Source organism: Centropristis striata, chromosome 9 (assembly GCF_030273125.1).
Source record: "Centropristis striata isolate RG_2023a ecotype Rhode Island chromosome 9, C.striata_1.0, whole genome shotgun sequence".
Taxonomy (NCBI): Eukaryota; Metazoa; Chordata; class Actinopteri; order Perciformes; family Serranidae; genus Centropristis; species Centropristis striata.
Window position 1 is genome coordinate 18,851,158 of NC_081525.1, and position 20,673 is coordinate 18,871,830.

At 37.7% G+C, this 20,673-nt stretch overlaps 1 protein-coding gene across 2 annotated transcripts in view; it reads right to left on the bottom strand.

The window, feature by feature from the left end:
- The window catches only part of fryl (furry homolog, like), a 78,972-nt gene that overhangs the window by 36,820 nt on the left and 21,479 nt on the right, over nucleotides 1-20,673 (bottom strand). For both annotated transcript variants that reach the window (XM_059341516.1, XM_059341515.1), the window contains 18 exons: nucleotides 15,696-15,904; nucleotides 14,239-14,292; nucleotides 12,866-13,005; nucleotides 12,227-12,323; nucleotides 11,414-11,493; nucleotides 10,029-10,109; nucleotides 9,749-9,917; nucleotides 8,280-8,372; nucleotides 8,074-8,172; nucleotides 7,555-7,656; nucleotides 4,692-4,736; nucleotides 1,940-2,043; nucleotides 1,456-1,564; nucleotides 1,050-1,136; nucleotides 794-965; nucleotides 570-702; nucleotides 381-488; nucleotides 39-276 (listed from right to left, as the gene is read on the bottom strand). In XM_059341516.1, coding sequence (XP_059197499.1) covers nucleotides 39-276; nucleotides 381-488; nucleotides 570-702; nucleotides 794-965; nucleotides 1,050-1,136; nucleotides 1,456-1,564; nucleotides 1,940-2,043; nucleotides 4,692-4,736; nucleotides 7,555-7,656; nucleotides 8,074-8,172; nucleotides 8,280-8,372; nucleotides 9,749-9,917; nucleotides 10,029-10,109; nucleotides 11,414-11,493; nucleotides 12,227-12,323; nucleotides 12,866-13,005; nucleotides 14,239-14,292; nucleotides 15,696-15,815 — 2,031 coding nt within the window. In that variant the 5' untranslated portion in view covers nucleotides 15,816-15,904. The remainder of the gene's footprint in view (nucleotides 1-38; nucleotides 277-380; nucleotides 489-569; nucleotides 703-793; nucleotides 966-1,049; nucleotides 1,137-1,455; nucleotides 1,565-1,939; nucleotides 2,044-4,691; nucleotides 4,737-7,554; nucleotides 7,657-8,073; nucleotides 8,173-8,279; nucleotides 8,373-9,748; nucleotides 9,918-10,028; nucleotides 10,110-11,413; nucleotides 11,494-12,226; nucleotides 12,324-12,865; nucleotides 13,006-14,238; nucleotides 14,293-15,695; nucleotides 15,905-20,673) is intronic.

Consider the following 20,673-nt stretch of genomic DNA (forward strand, 5'->3'; position numbering starts at 1 on the left):
GTAGTGAAGTTAAAACAGCTGACAGTTTCTTGACTGACCTGTGCATCGTGGCTCTTATTGCTGCTCTGCACTGCCTGCCTCCACTGGATGATAAGCTGCAAGAGCATCTTGACAGCGTTGTCCAACAAAGTGGGGTGGACATCCGTCACCTCTCGGACAATGAAGTAGACGAAGCCTGAGAGGACATCCTCACGCCACTCTGGGAAATCCACCATCAGGGCCTGGAGAGTGGTAAAGGCAAGGCCGCGTAGCTCTTCGTCCATGTGGATGGTCAGTCTGGAGCCAGAGAAGCACATTAGAAGACATGTGGAATCCCACCTGAACTACAGTGCATTGTGTACCTATGTTTCTGAAGTAAGGTTGGGAGAAAGGTGAATTACTTGGCGAGAAGTTCTATTAGGTCTTGTCTGCTCATGCCGTCTGGTATCAGTCTTGGGATGGCGGCCACACACGTTCGGAACAGATCAATCTTTGGCTTCCTCTCTCCCCTGTGGTACAAACAGCTTATCAGAACCTGCTACAGGTCAGTAGTAACACAAATCAAATGAATCGATGTTGCGGTTACTTACGTGATCATGTCCTCTGGCTCCTTGTTGGACATCTGTACATTAGTCATGCTCATGGAGCGTCCCACTTCCTTGTCCAGGTGTCGCAGGATGCTATCTAAGGCCTTTCTTACTTGTGGGTAGTACAGTGACATGCCTGGAAACACCCAGCAGAGTAATTTTACTCCCAGGAGAGAAAAAATAACATAATGCATAGATATTTTAAACTACTTTTTGATCCAACCTACCTATGACCTTGGCCTCTTCATCAGTCAGGGTGGTGTTGAGGAAGATCTTTTTGACACGCAGGGTGTTGCCAGAGGGCATGATGATCCCAGTGGTAGGCATGGGAGGCTCCCCATCTTTCTGCTGTAGGCTGTCAGCAATCACCAAGAAGGCTCGCAGACCGATATTCATCCTCTGTTAGATCCGACAGAGGGTCAGGATAAGACAGTCTAACAACAATCCAACAACATTCAAACTTAAAGTCTTGTCCTAACTTACCTCTGGATTGATGGCGAAGGTTTTATGAGACTTGCCCACACACAGGAGGTCATAGATAATCTCCTTCATAGCAAAGTCCAGTCTTTCCTGTAACAGCCAACAGACCAGCAATCACTTTATTTATTTTAACTTTTAAGGCACTGAGGTTTCCCTCATTTAGAGTGACGACGAGTATATTTACAGACAATACAGAAATACAAATTCAAAATACAGATAACAGACAAGATAAATAAATGAGTAAAAATGCTATATTTAAAATGACAAAAGCTAAAATCAGTTGCAGGAGAGGGCGCAAACAAGCTACGCAATTGAAAAAATGTTCTGGGTGTTAAGTATCACTTACACACAGCTGCTACATGGTGTTTCTTTAGGTTTAGCTCATGCTTAACTTGTGCTCCATGCTTACCTGAGCTATGAACTGAATTATCTTGACAAAGATGTTGAGAGGCGTGTCCCTGGGCACCACACTCCGGGAGCCTTTGGGGAAAAGTGCTGAAACGATGCTGAGTAGTCGACTAGTGGGGGAAAAGGGGATATTATAAGCTTATTAAGTTCTGAACAACAAAGGCCAATATTTAAGAATTGTGCATCACAAGGGACATCTTTGGGTTTTTAGTTTTTAAATACTTTTGACTGTTAATGCATACATTATGGCAAGGGTCTGAGTTTTTTTCTCCAAACTTTGGAAGTTCAACCTCAGCTCCAATAATAAATCTCTAATAAATAGTGTTGACAAAAATACAGGCACTCAAAAAAAATTCTGATCCCACAACCTATTACATTATAAAATCATGTTTTCTATTATATCAGGCTTTTAAAATTTAACCTGTGTTTGTGTGTGTGTGTGTGTGTGTGTGTGTGTGTGTGTGTGTGTATAGACTCCAACTGACCTCTGTGTGACAGTATTACTCTCACACTTGATCCTGATAATGTACACCCATAGCAGTCTGTAGAGCGACTCCAGTGCCACACGGGACATTTTGGGGTCTTTGTTCTGTGGAGGTAAAAAGAAAAATATGAGTTGTTCAGTTTAATTTCATGGCACCGTCACTACCCACCTTGTGAGACTTGTGAGACCAGGTTGTTGTTTTCTGGAGAAACTCCACTCAAACGTTGAAATGGGAAGCTGCATCATCATATTCAGTTTCCGTGCATAATTTGTAACAAGTCACTAACTGATGTCTGGACAGTTAGAGTCCACATGGTCTGATGTTCACTAAGCTTTAGGTTTAGATGATAAAATGTAGTCATCAGTAAAACTAGTGAAATACAACATTGTTTGTGGGCTTTTGGAGGAAATGTTGAGCATGGAGGCAGTCATTGTCAACCAGAAAAAATGTCTTTAAGAAAAGTCATAGCAAATAACTGTTATGACTGGCCAACCAAGTTTCCTGCTATGGTAAAAATCTATATAGTTGAGCTACATGCTCAGGCTCATACTGTGAGAAGCCATGCTAAGAGAATGGGATGTGGGCACGGTGCAAGGTTTTCCAGATAACAGGTTTGCTTAATTGGCATGATGCAGGTTTGTGGTTTGCCTAAACAGCATTAAGCCCCTACAGCCTATACCTCTTAACCTTTCTATCCAATTACATCACTGCTTCTCCTTTTATAACTCCTCTATGTTAATATTAAAGATAGACTAACCAACAAAAACCTATTCTTAAGCAAAACAAATGTAAAAATAAACAAGGATTTTGAAAAAATCGTGCTGTCACTGGCACAGTTTTAGGACAGAGATCATCAGAGGCTGGCCCTGCCCCGGATTACCACAGTTATCCTTCACTGTGAGAACACATGCTAACAAGCACGGCATGCCATGGACTGGCTTTAGCATGCTACACCGTAAAAACAGATATGTCACAGGCAGACAGGGTAAATAAACCAAACAAAACTTGATAGTAAGTGAGAAAATTCCCTTTCTTTGGTTAGGTAAATTAGGTAAATTGACATATAAGAAAAAAGAAAAAGTGTCACATTGTATTGCAAACCACAGTCCAGCAGTCACTTTTTGTACTGTAACCAATGGTCTAAATTTTCCGGCTGAAACTGAACAAATCACAGGTCGACTGAACAGATGTGGTCTCCAATGTTAACTAGGGCCGCTGGAGGTTAGCACTTCTGCATATTTAAAAAAAATTGTAATTTACATTATTGTGATACCAGATTTAAAATCTGCATGTGGATTTACAAAAAAGAAGGTCAATTAATGATTGAGTTTCTATTTAAAAGTATTCACATTGACTTGTAGGTTTGACATTTATTTTGACAACAGGTCAAAAACTTTGTTAACTTTTGCTAATCATGACAGCACATGGTGACTCGTGCATTTATTTAACCCTGTTAGTTTGGACTGTGCTAATCTAACTCATTCAACATCATGTAAATGTGTAAATTGCAGTAGGGGAAATTGTAGTGCGAGACTCCACTTCACAACAGAGCCCTATTTTCATTGGAAATCCAGAAAAAATTAGCCCAAATGTCAATAGAGAATATGCAAAGCACAGTATGACTGCTGCCAGCCAGTGTGTTACTATCTTCAACAGAAAAACAAAACTGCCATAACACACTGCACAATCACCAAATTCCACAAAAGCTGAATCAAATCATTGATCAATATATTCATTTTTAAATCAAGAAATACACTGAGAGTTAGGCCTGTCATGTTAAAAAAATTTTAGGATGGTATACTATCCCAGAAAATATCACGATAAACGATAATATCGTTGATGTCGTTTTAAGAGTATTTTATACTGCTGATATAATTATAGAGCATAATAATCCAAGTACATGCTTTTCAAGAGCAATGAACATTTAAATGTGTAAAAGAAAAATTCAAATATCCTACGTAAAAAAAACATGAATAAATGAACCACAATCAAACCAATAAATATAATTAATACATAATATATAGTATTAAATATTATTGTATATATTATAAATAATATATAAACAGCTGGAATAGCTTGTTTGGGAAGGGTTGTTTTTTCGGCAAACAATTGCAGCATTACTTTACACTGAACACACAACAAGTCTCCTTTAAAGAGTGGCATGGCTCCTTTAAGAGGCAGTGCACTCTATGGGTGTGTATATGTGTGTGTATGAGTAAGAAAGAGCGAGTGTGTACATGTAACTACATTATACAACAAGAAAAAAAAGTGTCAATTTTATATGTTGAACCATAAGTTGATATAGTAATAATCGTGACAGGCCTGATAGTTACTATTATGTGTTTTTGATTTTGCAGTTTATTACAATACCATCACATATTTAGTTTTTATATTTCCTACCCAACTGGTGGGTCCTCACAACAGACAAATATTTTAAAGCAATTATTTTCCAATACTGATAAGTAGACAAATATATAATGCCTCCCTATTAAACATAAACTTCTAACTACAGTAAAAATCCAAATACATAACTAGATATCAGACAAACACCATCACCATCACCACCATAAACAACACAGCCTAAAGCAACATCACAGGTTACAATAGCTCCTGTGTCACTGTCACCACAGAGAATGACTCATTACCCAATTAGCCAAGCAGGCAGAGCTGTACTAGCCTACATCCTGGTCAGGACCTGGACCAATAAAAGGAATGGTAGCACCAGGCAGGTCACTGACACCAGATCACTCACCTGCAGTGTCTCAATCTGCTTTCGGATGCTGTTGTTAGACGGCATCTGGAGCGAGCCAACGTGAGAAAAAGATCAAATGACAGGAGACAAAGAATGCAGGGTTGGGGGAGGGACACATGCAAGTTATAAACAAAAAAACAAAAACATAACCTAAACAAATATGACAAGAGTATCTTTACTCTTGTCAGTGTGACAGTACATAACTCAACACTATTTTACTGAAATGAAACAAAATGAACTGTTTCACATGCCACATGGGGATTCATTAGTGGCATGCTCATAATAAAAAACAGTTCGTTTTGTATTTGACATGGTGTGAAACATTTTAACAGAGTGAGCCAAATCTTAATTTAAAAGTGAAAATGTAAAAGGCAAAATAAGGTGTGCTGTGGTCTGGAAATCAGACAGTGGGACAGAGAAAATACACATATAAGGGTGACACAGAAGGATGAGGAAAAGGACATTTAAAGATGTTAATGGAAAATGAGTGTAAAGAAACTAAACAAACAAAAAAAAGTGACTGTTTCACCTACAAAGCCGAAAAGCAGCGACACCCAAATCAGAGGTCCATTCAAATCCATGTCAAGCACACTCAAAATTCAAATTGCTGCATTTTAACCCTGTGGGGATCATACTATAAAGTAGGGCAGCCCAATTATAGCATCAATTATAATCTCTATTAGTTTGTAAAATACTTTTACCACCAATATTGATCAGGTTTCAGTGAACACAATTAGAACACATTTTTCACTCTTGTCATGAATAAAACTAAATAATGGAAATGAGAATGTATTGTGCATGTAAAGCATATTACACACAAATTAATAACAAAAAGAAAACTATAGTGTATCTAAATTTTCCTTATAATTTGGTTTTCAAATCCAAACTATACATTTGATCTACATGAGTTCTTGACTTTGCTTCTTGCTAATTGACGACCTGGTAATGAGACTCTGGAATCGCATAGTGCTCTGTTAATTATAAAATAACAACAACTTTTTTTAAACTTTTGTATTAATTCTGATTACCTTACAGTTAAGCCATAACCCTAACAGCTAATTTAAAGGGGACATATTATGCACATTTTAGGGTTCATACTAGGATTTTGGGTGTCTACTAGAACATGTTTGCATACTTTAATTTTCAAGAAAAACATTACTTTTCTCATACTGTCTTTTGAATATACCGGTTTTCACCCTCTCTCTAAAACATTGCATTTTAGTTCTGTCTCTTTAAGTTTCCCTTCTGAAAAAAGGCCAATCGGACTGTAATGGCACTGTAGCGGCACATATATATAGTACAGTTATGACATCACAACCTTACATAAGTCCTGACAGCTTGTTTTAAGTTACTGAATATGGATGGTGTGCATTTACTACCTAGACCCCCTTTATGATAAAAAATTAAAAAAAAGACACAAAAAATGTACTTTAGTCAATATGGAACATTTAAGTATTTCATTGATTGATTTTTAGTTCATTTTAATTCCTTTAAGATTTAATTCTCATTTTGTTTCATATGTGTTCATATTTGTGCTGCTGCCTGTCTTGGCCAGTTCTCCCTTGAAAAAGACTCTTTATCTCAAAAGGGACTCTCTTGGTTAAATAAAGGTTAAAATAAAATTGGCCTACAACCATTTTTTTAGAGCAGCCACAGGGTCAAAATCACTGGTTGGACAAAAAGCCCTAAAATCACTAGAACCATTACTACACTCGAGCCATCACACAAAGCCATAAATTATCTCAATCACAGAATCAAGATCACCACTCACAAGAATGACTGATTACAATTTTCAAATTAAGGGAAGCTAAAACAATAACAATGTTGAGGGAGAAATGCTGGAATGAGATCACTGAGAAGACAGACGGCCACTCAAAAACCATCGGAAATCACCATCACAGAGACGCAAAACAGAAATCTATCCACCACAAGATCATACAATCTCCACAGAGGGCAATCAATGTAGAATGGAAAAGGCAGTCATTGAGTCAGTCATTGAGTCAGTCAGTCAGTCAGAAAATTTGTCAATGAGCTTCTGGGTTGAGCTGGCTCCATGATGTCAGGGACAGGAGAAAAGTAGGTTTGATCTGTTTGTAATTGGATTACAAGGAGTCATTAACAGACCTGAGTTAAAACAGCACTTGAGATGACATATAATATGCAAGAAGGCACCAGCTAAGATTTTGGTTACTTTTGAGGTTAAAGATGCTACACATAGGTTTATTTCATTCCTTGTGAAATTAGATGTGGTTACAGAAGTGATTAGCCCCTTTCATAGTGCTGTCCCGCAAATGTCCCGATATGTTGCCGGAAAGATCTGTGCCGGCTTTTAGCCTTACAGAGCTGTAAATGTCCCGGCATATAACGGCACTATGAAAGGGGCTATTATTATTATATTATGTATTTTGCCCGCTTTGAGGAGAAATCATAGCATTTTAAAACCAAGACTATTTTTACATTATGAAATCAAGTGCTATTCCTATGCAGATCAGGTTGTTGATTATGGAGGGGAAAGTACATTATGATTTTTAGACAGAATCACAGAGCACACAAGCAACACAACTTCAGTTCAGTTCAGTGGTATTGCAGCATGTGCTAACAACAGAGGATCATAACAACAAAATGTTAGTTATTTTTAACACAAGTAAATATTGATGTTTTCATATTGTAACCAAGAACAGCACAATTTAATTTACTGTTTCATAACAGGAGTCATAAGACCTCTGAGGTTAATATTGAATTAGGCACTGTCTAGTATGGTGTCCTAAAAATACTTTAATCTGAAGAATACTGTCATTGTGCTTTAGAGCACAAGAGAAACTTTCTGAAAGGGATTGAGTGTAAAGGCTCAGACTGGCAGTACCTTCAGGTGCGAGAGGCAGTTCTGGAGGAAGATGTGCCAGTTGTTGAGGAAGAACTGCTTCTGACTAACACACAGCAAGCATGTCACCAGGGGATACAGAGCCTGGGGAGATAAACAGTGTCAGCATCAAGAAAAAGTAGTTTTGTCTGCAGAATTTGAATTTCTTTTGTAAGCACATTTTGTAAAGATCTCTTTTATGATATCAGTACCACAGAAAAATTGTGATCATAAAATCTAAAAATGCTAGAAGCATACATAAAAAACGTACTATATTAGACACATACGAAAAAAAATAAATTCTGAAGACAATTTTGGTCAAAGACTAGTAAGGCTGTATTTATTTCCAGGTATGTCTGGATGATAGTGATGATGATAAACTGGCTGGGCTGGAGCCAGTGGAAATGTTGACAAAATACAGGAAGAGTTAAACACAAAAGGAGAAGGAAGTAGTAAAGATGCAGAGTAAAATGAGACAGGGGTGGGGAGGAAGACAGAATAAAAGGATGATTTTATTATTACCAAAGAGTGCTTTTTTCTGGAACTAAGGTCAAATGTCGTCTGGTACAGCATTTCCACAAAGTTCTTCAGGCAGGGCACATTGACTTCATTTTTCACCGCCTGAGGATAAACGAGCCGTTACCATGGATCTCAAATTGACTAAATTACATAAAGGGGTTAATTCACCTCAAATAAAAACAGTGGAAATTGTTTGAGAGGTTACTTACGGCTGCGACAGGGATGAGGATCTCAACAAAAAGGCCTGCTAGAGCATGTTTTATGTCCTTATCCTTAACTTCCAGGAAATATTGAGCACACTCCTAGAAAAGGGCGACAAAAGCATGTATGCAATGTGTGAAAAACACAGATTCATGCAGGAACAGAGATAAACAGGAGAGTTTGTTCAACACTTTCATATCCTTCCTACTTTTCACACAATTGCAGTTCAAGTTTCGATATTCTGTGATCTTTACAATAATGTGCTTGAGGTGAAATGTTCGGGCTTACTGAACAGCAGCAGGAAAGCCTTTATTTAAATTTCTCTTCAACTTGTTCTAACTTTCACAGTTTTCATACATCATTTTACATCAAAATGAAAAACAAGCTTTTTTTTTCAAGTGTTCCTCCACTTGTTCATACTTTGAGCAAATATTCCACACCTTCCAAACATTGGTAATTTTTAACCATCTACTTTTCAGATATTATTGCATTCTTGAACTTTTAAATCCCATTCATCCAAATAAGACCCTTTCCCACTTTTCCAACTCGCTCATAGCACTTCAACTGCTTCTTCCTACTGATTGAAACCAGCAACGCAGTCACCTTTTCAACAAAACGTAAAATATTCTTTGTATATTATCATATCTTTCATACAACATTATTATTCAAATTTGAAAGGCCAGATTTGCAGCATAGGGTCAGCTTTTCAGCATCCAGCATTCACACTGTATTTATTGAGAAGTGACCTGCTCTAGTTTGTCTTTGTTTTGAAGGCACAGTTTTCTTTTCTGCAGCAACACTACATTTACAAATTAAATGCCCATAGTAAATATTGACTAATCTTTAATGGAAAGTGTCGTTACACTTACTGATGCAGAACCAAAAAGTATTGCTCACATGTCAAGAAAAGAACCACACAGTATCGTGTTGTTGTCATTTTCCTTTCATAGAGGGCATCACTGAGGGGAGGATTTTATTTTATTTTTTACTGTATTATTGACTTGAATATGAGACAAACTTAATTGGTCATTTTTTTCTTCAATATCAGCACAAAATGTGAATATCCTATACCTGTGAGGCTCTAAAAGAACACCATATGGGTAGAAACCATGATAAGTGCTAAAACAGAGCGGTGGACATAAACCACGGTATGTTCCATTAACACAATAGGAAATCATGGCAGTGTTAAACGAACAGCGAGTGTGTTCACTGTATAGAGATTAATGGAAAAGCTACAGCTCCGGTCACAGCTCTTTGCAGAGCCGGAAACACGCATACACCCTCTTCTTGGCAAAGCTCACCTTTGATCGTAACTCATCTAGGTTTATGAGCCATTGCTAGGGAGAGCTGCTGAGTTTGAACAAAGGGGCAGCAGTAAAAAACAACAACAAACGTCTAGTGTAATTTAGCAAACGCACGTATCAGCCACACTTACTGTACACTCCTGCAAATATACATAATTATGACCATAATTTACCTGCATGAACTGAAAAGAAGCCTCAAAATCCTCCACAGGATACATTTTAACCCGGAAGAACTTCATGCCCATGATGAGACTGATGATGCTCTGGACTACATAGGGACTCTGCTCTTTTTGCCTGAGCTCCTTCAGTTCCGTGATGAACTTCTTCCTCACAGCCTGAAACCTGAGCACACGCACACGCGCACACACACACGAAAAAGGTATATACATATCACTCACACAAATATGATGAGAATGTGATAACTTAGATTTATCCAGTTTTAAGCTTGCTTACTTTGACTGTGTTAGGACACCAATGACCTCAGCATACAAGTCTGCGATGATGTGTACATTGCCAGTGTTGGGGCCACAGTACCTGTCAATTCAAGCACACATTTTAAACAAATGGAATCTTTGGTACGGGAGCCATTGTGCTACGTGACTGACCACACATTAAAACAAAACAACAGCAGAGTGTAAGTGTGTTTACTTGACTCAAGTTGCTAAAGGAGAGTTGAATTTGCTTTATGAAATGGTCATTAATAATACAGTTGATATAGTGACACAATGCTCATCGAGCCGGTCTATTAAAAAACAAAGGTGTCTATTGTCAGTGATTAATGGACAACAGGAAGGATAAGTTGCCTCTACACAGTCCATTAATTTCTGATAACGGACACGTCCAAGGACACTGTCCTGCTTATACCATGGTCACTTGCCAAAGAAAAAAAAATTAAGACAGTCAATATATATTTGTATGTTTTTTGCAATCTACATCCACAAGCCACATCTCCATTTGCTTGGTAACAACTGAAGGTTTGACTAATACTTGGAAAATGTGTTACCATCTCATAAGGTTGTTAGACAATGGAAATGTACATACTCCAGTAAATAGGTTATCGGTTTCATTCTGAAGTCAGCTTTTTCAAAACCAACATGGCTCAGTTCAAAATTTTGTTTCAAAACAAAACGCATCTGTTCTCTGACATGATTTTGACACCAGATGATTTTCTATACCCCTACACTTCATAGTGATGTTTGTTCAAACAGAGAGACAGAAGTCTCATCTGTCACTGGATTTAAATGAATGCCTCTGACTGCAGTAAATGCAGAAAAATCTAACATCTTTCATTAAAGGAATGTATAAAAATAAGACGTCTTTTGATGAGTCTAAAAATCAGACTTTTACAGAGAGATATAACTTAACAGGAGATAAATCTACTACACTGAGCTTATAGAAGCTAGCAAGACTCAAAGTCAATACCATTGCAGTTGACAAACAGTAAACATGATGTGACAGTATGTTAAACCAGACTAGCTGTCATGTTGAGATGAATAGTGAATGGGATATGAGACAATCGCTTAAGTGATACAAAATAAAAGTTTTTTTTACAAGATTTTACATATAGGCTGATACTATATAAACATCACATTAATTGAGAATGGCGAACAAACAGTTTCACTAGAACTACTTAGCCAATAGCCATTGTGAGGAATTAGTGGACACCCTACAACCAATCAGAGTTGAGCATTCACCCAATAGTATAAAAATAAATAAACGACTGCAAGGCCAAACCCACCAGTGAGAGCGCCACACTCGAGTGTTTTATCATCAGCACTTCTTATTCATGTGTTATTCATCTGTGTTGTGTGTTTATCTGTGCATTGATGCTCACTTACCCCTCTTTGTGTTTAAAGTGCTTGAATGCCAGGTTTAGAACTTCGTGTACTAGAACATCTGGCACTGGATGAAGAGGAATCTGTGACGTAAACATGGAAGCATTGGTCTTATAAGAAGCATTGATAGTCTTTATTCTTTCTCTTTGCTAGCATTCATTATCCCCCTCTAAGGAGCAAAGCCAAGGACAACTTAGCTCTGGTCTCCAGGGATTGGCTTTTAGTTCAGAATGTGGCACAGATTTGGACAGTCCACTTTAGAAGCAAACTCAGTTGGGAGTTGGTCTGTTGCCACTGTATTTATTTACTGTGTCCCCCTGCAGGGAAAGATCTCACTAACAACACTGCAGTTCATTTCTGTACCACAGAAGTAAATAAAAAATAAAAAACCTATTAAAAAAAACTATTCTTAGTCTGCAAATCGTGAGTACAACTATAAAAGAAACTCTTATCTGAGGTGAATGCTACACTGGCAGTTAAGCATATCTGATCATTTGAATGATAGGTAGCAATAAAAAGGTCCTGCATCTATTGAGCAAGTATGAAGGCTATGCTATGAGTACTCATTATGACTTTATTGTCCTTCAACAGATATCACATTAACAGTAACAAAGAAACACTTTCACATCTACAGTAACACAGACACAGTTCGGTCTAGCAGGAGGATCATGTCAGTATTAGTTCAAACAGGTGCGCTGCATTTCCTCCTTTATATGTAAATGATTAGTAGTCATATTACCCCAGCAACCCAACTGACAAAAGCATTTTATAGGCAGTGTAAATAAGTATACAAAAGCAGAGTGTCAGATAGCTCACCTGTTTTAGAACTTCCACTGAAACTAAACAAAAAATGAAATCTATGGCTAAATCCCTCCGTTCCAGAAGGTAATCTTTATCCCGATGCTGTTCGTCTCTACAAGGAGGAAGAAAATATTGTTATAGACGAGCAGATTTTGAGCAAAGTACATTTTGACCCTCTGAACACTACAACTTTCCAGCAATTTAAAAGGAACATTTTCTTTTAAAATTAATTGCCAAAATTACATCATTTTTTACAGCCAGAAACCATAAAAACTGAAATTATTGTTGGATCTTTACATTTCTGATGGTCCATGAATGAATCATGCTTCCATCATCAAACTTTTGGGCACTTGGAAAAATGTTGTATATATGGATTCCATGTTTTTCCCCTAATATTTGTCATATATATTATCAAAGACATTTAACTTGTGTATATTGTTTATGATTTATGGCATTATCACTGTGTTATACTGCGCAAAAGACATTTTTGAGTTCTCCCTACTTCTAGCCATCATTGTGCTGCTGCTATAGAGGTGTGCGACTAATATATTGCAATAAAAAACAGTGTCAAATTTGACAGAAGCAAAAAACACCCTGAAATTACTTTAGTTCAGAGGGTTTGAACTGAAAAGGAAACCAAGATGAGCAACTCACCCTTTGGACTTAGTACTAGAGCGAGGCCTGTACTCATAAGACTCGTCTTCAGTGCCACTCTGCCGCCGGTACCAGTCAAACAGTGTGCGCAGTAGGGAGGGCAAACAGTGTTCTGCTATTGAGCTCATAGAGCTTATTAACTGGAAAACAATAACATACAAGCATTAGAATCAGACATTATTACTAATAAACCTAGTCTTCTTCTCCTATTTTTTTTAATGCATAACTTAAATATTTATACCTGTCAAATATTGTAATAAGGATTACATAATGTAGAGAATGTAGTCCCACAAGCAGTGATTAAAAGTGGATATTCAATAATTGAACAGGGCTAGTATAGAGCGGAGGATTTCGCACCTCGTGGGGGACATATTGGGGCTATTGATTACAATTAGTTTAGTGTTGAGCACATCATAGTGCTGCTACACTACTCTGGTGTGTTCATACGTGACAGAACAGACATGCACTGTTAATTTTGACCTTTCACCTTGTGGTTTTTTTGCTATTTATTGCCTCTCCAACCACAAATAAGTAACACAGCATTAAGCCAGTGCAAAATTGAAGTAACATATAAGATAAACACTAGCCACTGCCATATGCAAATGTTTTCTTATTTAATATCGGCAAATATATCAGTGAATCCCTACTACACAAATAATAAAGTCTTCCCAACACTCCGTCAGCACTTTGATCGCATCCAAGATGTCAGATTGTGCTTTTTAAAACTAGCACTGCATTTACAGCTCGACGGTGATGTTAGAGATCATCTAATGTCGCTCTTCAATAACAGCTGTATTCTTGTGAGTATATCCTAACGAGTAAATAAAGAAAGTGAGAAATCAGCACTTTAGCAAACTTAGGATTACAGTGGATAGTTCAGACAATACATAAAACATGAGACAAGGTGGTCAGTATGCATGAACTGTTTAAGTGAACCTGTGTGTATTTAAGGGCCAGTGCATCATGATGAGGGAGGATGATAGATGCTAGGCAGGAGAGTTATGCAACTGCTCCCTCTGCCCTTATGGCGGCGGGCAGATACACTCCAGCACCCAATGCTGATTTACTGCTGAGGATGACACAGCGATTCTACACTCTCACTTTTGCGCTCTCTATACCCATTTTCTCTCCCTCACTCACAATAGGGACAGCTGGATCTATAGCACCATATCCTCGTTGGCTTTGTGTTGTGCTGAACAAAGCATTCTGCAGCAGGCAGGCCTATTGTATAGAGTTCTGCACCAGCTACAGATGAGGGACGGACGGGCCATTGAGTGGGTGGAGCTGGGGATTCACACACATACAGGAGGTAGAAGAGGACTGTTGTTGGTCCTGAAAATGGACCTCTTCATCATTACTATAGCTGTACTGACCTGGTCAAATTGTGCATCTTCCCCTCTCTGGAGGGATCGGGACAGGGGTTTCTCCTGTTATAGGGGTGAGAGAGAGAGAAAAAAGGTTAAGAATAAGTGTGTTACTAACCCAGTAGAGTTGTAATTAGATCCTGACTGATATGGGGTTATTGAGACAGATATTGATACCAATTTCAAAGGGTAAAAAAAGGTCTGATTACTGGTGTGGGGGTATGAAAATAGAGCTTTTCCATGTGGATTTAGGCACAAATGTAGAAGATTTGACTATGCAATAGTAGTCAGAAGGCTGCTGTCTTAACACTTTAGCATTCCGACTGCCAGTGGAACTATGTTGTGATATCTTGTCTTGAAGGGGGATGAATAACTTTACCAAGTCAGGCGAAATTTAAAAACTGAAGCGGACATTTTCGTAAGGGTCCCTTGAACTCTGACCTCAAGATATCTGAATGACAATGGGTTCTACGGGTACCAAAACTGTGTGCAAAAATTGTTGCAACAGCTTATGAGACACAATTAATAATGTGAATGGCCTTCACATACTACTATAATCATGTTCTAAAACCCTTAGACATTTTGATTATTTTATTATTAAGTATTTTTATTAATTAAGTAATGAATTAATTAATATCACAGATTCATGACTAGATTGAACAACTGAGCTGTGCTGAGCTACATCTCAAATTCATCTTCAGGCCCACACCTTTCAGATGATGTACACCACTTCTATGTGGCATCTTCAGTTGACCTGCTATCTCCCCCTAAATATTCCCTGTCCCCTTATTCTCCATAAAAAGTGGGCAGAATCATAAGTGGTTAAACAAATAAATTATAGAATATAATTATTAAATATAACAATAACAACAACAACAACAACAATAACAATAATAACAATAACCAATAATAATAATAATAAATGTATTATGTATATGTTCTGTTAAAGGTTATCATATTCGCACATATCAGAAAACAGATACCAATACCGATAGGTCTGTGATGGGCCAATACTGGCTGATAACATCAGTGGACCGACATATGAGTTGGGCTCAAACAGCAGGTTATTATCAGTCAAGCAGCATGCCTGGTGATGTTTAAGCAAGTGAGAGAGAAGAACACCGATATTTTACTGTGAAATAGTGAGGTAGGACTTCTATCAGCCTGATGTTATTACCCTGTCAGGAGGCCACACGTAAAGGACAGAAACTGAACTGAATTAAAGGAATGAATGAGGAACAGGCGAGCCAATGGACACCCAGTCTGTTAATAATAAACAATTTTTTATGTGGCTCTCCTGCCAGTTTCGTCACACATCTTTCAGTTTTTCCTGGAGTGGCTCAAGGCAGCAGTTAGTTGCAAAAGACAGGAGGTTGTCTCAGCAGCGTGTGTCACATCACGTGTTGTGTATTGAATTTCATTTCCTGTGTTTCTTGACACTAGCTTTCACCCCCCTGTGGACTCACCAGCGGTTCAGCCATCACCATCTCGATCTTCTTCTCAGCCAGCACAGCAAACTCAGCAAATAGACTCTTGATGACAAACTCCCCCGGCTTGAGCTCGGGGTCGATGGTGATGCTCGACATGGCGGCAACGTTGTGTTTCTCCCACGAGAGTGGAGTCACCGAGGAGGGGGCACGGCGTCTACTCACGCTGCTGCTGACTGGTGCAGAAGCTGCAGAGAGAGGGCGGAGGGCAGAGGTTAGGAAATAATACAGTGGGAGTCGAAAGCAGCAGGGTCAAACTAAGAACACCACTTTTGTAAAGTATGCAATGTCATGCGCTAGTTCTAATCCAAACAGGAGCACAGACATTTCCTAAAGTGGCAAATTGAAATGATGATGAAGAGAGAGCAAGAGAGAAATATTCTAGTGCTGACTAGAGAAAACATACAACTTCCATTTGAGTCAAAGCTTCTCATTATAAACTCATTTTCTAAACTCGCACAGCCGATAATAGGCACAAATCACCTTAAAAAAAACAAACGTCAGGAAAATCATAATCTCATTAGATCTAGGTCATTAATTATCAAAATTAATCATAAAAAATTATATTTGTGTTCATGTCTAGACCTACAGCAAGTAAATATTACAGCCAGCTCTTTTAACCATGTTGTTCTGAAAAAAACTGTACAGCTTTTTTTGCTAAACTGGTTTGGTATAAAATCAAGCAGACTTACAATAGAATGAAGATAGTTTAAGGAGTAGCTTTACATGTTGAGAAATACCTTTTTTGGCTTTCTTACAAAGAGTGAGATGAGAAGATGGATACCACTTTCATGTATGTATACTAAATACAGTGTGTAGCTGATTATTGGAGTGTGATACATCAAAGAAAAGAAAAACAAACATTCACAGAGTAATAACGTGGTATATAGGCTATTTTTCACCAATATGAATACAGGTGTGCCTTGAGATTTTGGCTTGCACTTTGGTGTGCATTGGGCAAAAAACTTTTGAAAACCACTGCACTAAAGGCTTATAACAAAAGGGTTATGTAAATCTCTAAGAAACTTCCATATAAACGAACTTAGAATTTGCATAATGGTGCAGAAGATGGCCAGTTTTCTTTTTCTTTGCACTTCTGTATTGAGAGATCGATCAAGTTGTCCCAAATGTGCAATGATTTTCAGGCTAATTTACAAATCTGTCCTCCAATATCTATCATTTTTCTTTAATTAAAAAAATATACAAGTTGGGGAAAAACTTTCCATAACCATTTTTTTTCAAGCATTTTAATCTTTTTTTTTTTACTTTTTTTAACAACATCTCAACTTTTTTGGAATCAAGGTTGTATTTATTTGGACTGCTTATCTTTTTTTCCCCTTTACCACAGAAAATGTGTGGTGCAAATGGAAATGAGTCACTGTGGTAAGACAGGATTACATGTACCCTGGGTTTAATATCAACTGTGGCCGGTATTGTGACAAATTGTGCTGTTAAGACAGTACAGTAGTGGCAGGCGTTTCTGGAATATTTATCACACTACCATCATATAGAGCCAACTGGAACACATTTCCCACATCCTGACTTGCTGAATAGTAAAATAAATGCAGGAATGGCTGCTTAATCAATTTTATAGCACCTTTAAAAAAGTATATTAAACAGTCTAAACTAAGTAAATTACAGAGTGAAAGCAAAAAGGAGGGCTGAAAGTTCAGTGGTGAGGAAAGTAAAACACTAACACTGAATGTCCACAGGGCTCCTTCAATAGCATTTAGACTGGCTTCCTGAAAAACATTCATCTCGGGTCACAACAAGAACCCAGAGCTCTGCAAATTTGCATGCGGCACAGATCATTTGGTCATCATATTCAAATAGTGTAAGCAAATCTTTAGGGTTTGGTGTTCAGGGAGTTGGGAGTGCATAAAGTTATAATGCTCAATCAAGTCCTTACAGTATGTATCATACAGAAAGAAGGAGGTGAAAACAGAGTTGCAAGTCTCTAAGAAAACTGAAGGTTATTATATCTAATTCAGTCACTCTTAACTGTTTAATCATGAAGAGTTTAATAGAATGAAAGCTAGGTATGTGCACACGCACAAACAATAAATTACCTTAAAAAGCACTAATGTACCAGCACCATACGAGTTGCTATTTACCCAAAACATTTAATGAAATGCATGAAAATTGCATTGTCATCATGAAATGCTTATCTAGGTACATACTCCCACAGCCAAGTTGCTATCCATTTAACGGAACAAGGCTTCATAACATTCAATAGCGCTCCGGAGATTAATGCTACAGCTGGGACGCAACTTCCAGTCCAGTCCACAATGGTTCCAGTCCAGCCAATCATGAACTGACCCTTTACCTCATTCCCTCCCAGGAAAAGCCTTGTTCTGTTTCTTCCTGGTTGTCACAGAAACACTCACATGCATTCTTTGTAGTCTGAATACCATTGAGGAGCAGAAGTGCAGGAAAAAATATGTTTCCTCACATGTGAAGCTTTTTTGTATGACAGAAATATGAAAATGTGCTCAAGTTGTGAAATACTATGTAGGCTTATATATTAAGAAGCTAGACCTCTTGAGGCTGACTGAGATGAATAACTGACTGCTTTATGGGATGGTTTTGTGTACTTTTTTCATATGCATATTTTCATATATGTGCTGATACAAACATATAATACAGAAAACTATGTTTTGTAGTGATTTAGAAATGGTGTCACATAGTGATTTATTTTATTTTAATGTATTCTTTATTTTAATGTTCAGCAATAGACAGATACTGAATATACACTGATGTTTATTTAGCTATTTATTTTATTGAGTCTTTGATTCCTCAGTGTTCATTTGTAAAATAGGTTGACAATGTAATACATATTTAGACCCTTCCTTCTGACCCCCTACATTTTTTAAAATTAAAACAAAAAACAAAATAATACAATATGAAAAAATCCTAAAGCGTGCTGTAATTTACTGTTATGATTAAATAAATCAGAAATTGATAGTCATGATATTTTTTATAGTGCAAATGAAGTTAGGGGAGGTGGCTGGGGCAGTGTGGTAGCAAGTGTTAGCTGTGTTGTGATCATGTTGTCCAGCAGCACAGAGAGCCTTTCAAGCATTTCCCTCTTTGTTTACTGTGCTGCACCAACACCCCCAATGATGTCACATAGCCAGCTCCTAATATCCAATCAGTGCCATGTCTGCTCTACCCCCTCCATCCTTCTTTTCTTTCCCACCCTGGGCCATCTAGATTGTTGACAGGTTCACACGAATGAATACCCCAACACTGTACTTTTCAATTTAACGACAAAACAAGAAGAAAAAAAAAACGACAAGGCCGCCTTTTCTATGCATTAGTCCTCCTCGCGCGCTTTTTCTTCCTAAGACATGCCAGCTATTTGTGGCATGCCAAACTACGATTCCCTTCTAAAGCTGACCCCACTGCACAAATCTAATGGATTAAAAAAAAACCTGTGAAAAAAACACAAAAAACTCCTCAGTGTTTAATGCCAGGAATGTCTGATACTCTGAGTTGAAGGTCATGTCATCTTTTTCAATTCAAATCTAAATGCAAAAAGTTCAAGCATGCTTTACTAATAATATGTAAGAAAACTCGTATTTCAAGTACAGTGTTATTCTGTAGCTCTTTGTGGCTCTACTGTCAGACATTGTCAGCACTGTATTCACAATATTCAAAAATATAACCAACATTGAATTATTTGAAACACTCCTCCCAATGCATATCTTTTAGTTTTTATTATTTTACCTCAATCCCCAGCAAGAGGATTGTGTGCTTCACTTGACACTTGCAGTAATGTAAAAAAAAAAAGAAAAAGAAAGGGCTGCTCAATTTGGAGAAAAAAAAATCTATTTGCATTTATTTTGACTGATAACGTAATTGCGATATGATTAACAATATTGGAAGGAATAATCACTGAGGCATCATTATTCTCGTTTTCAAAAACAAAAACTATAAATAATCATGGATTTTTTGTTCGGAGGCTTGGCGCCAAACATTTTTTTCTTAAATCTGTAGAATTAAAATTTGTAGACCAGGATGTCGTGCAGCACCACAATACTTAACTGAGAACAGTATTTTGACAGATATTTTGCTCTAAAAGATACTGCACCAGAAAAAATCCTGGTGCATTTGCTCTTCCCAAACTTATAGTAAACATTGACTTCTAAACTGGGATATGAACTAAACCATTACTTTGTTTACCATTACACCACTAAAAAAAACTGTTGTCCGTCTTAGCCTGAAAGCTTTAAGATCTGCTCCAATGCTGGTATCTATGAGATTCAGCACATCCTAAAAGATGTTAAGATCTGCAGTTCTTATGGAAAGAATTGACAAGCTGCTACTGCGGTATAAGAAAATGCTTGTGTTTTGTTTAGAGAGGCCTATAAGCCCCACTCTACCAGAGTTCCATAGTTGTGCTTAAGAAATGGAGCACTCTGCAGGATTACACAACTATTAGAGCAGTGACTCCACCTTGTCACAGTTAAAATAAAACCCTCCCAAACGCCTGCTCACTTCCCCTGTCAGGACAACCAGAAACAACAGCACAAACACACACATACTGCTGGAATGCAGGCCCGTGAGTGCGTCCATTTTTTTTTTTTTTTTAAGATAGAGACAAAGGAATCACTGCCAATGTTTATGTGGTGTGGCAGTGCCAATTCTGCCATTGTGTCTCAACATGCTCAGTCTCTGACGAGTTACTACTAGTTCACCAATATGTCTTCCAAATAAAAATGAAAAAAGATACAAAAACATCTGTACTACAGGGCTAGCTTGAGAAACCAATAAACATGCTCCATCATGAATCAAAAATGCATTAGGGCCTCATCACATGTATTAACAGTAAATACTAAAAATATTAATGGGTGTTTCAAGTGAACATCAGTACATCTTAAGACGAGGTAAACAACAACATTCAGTAACATTTTCTGTATTCATTACATGGGGGGAAATCGTCACACAGAGAGAC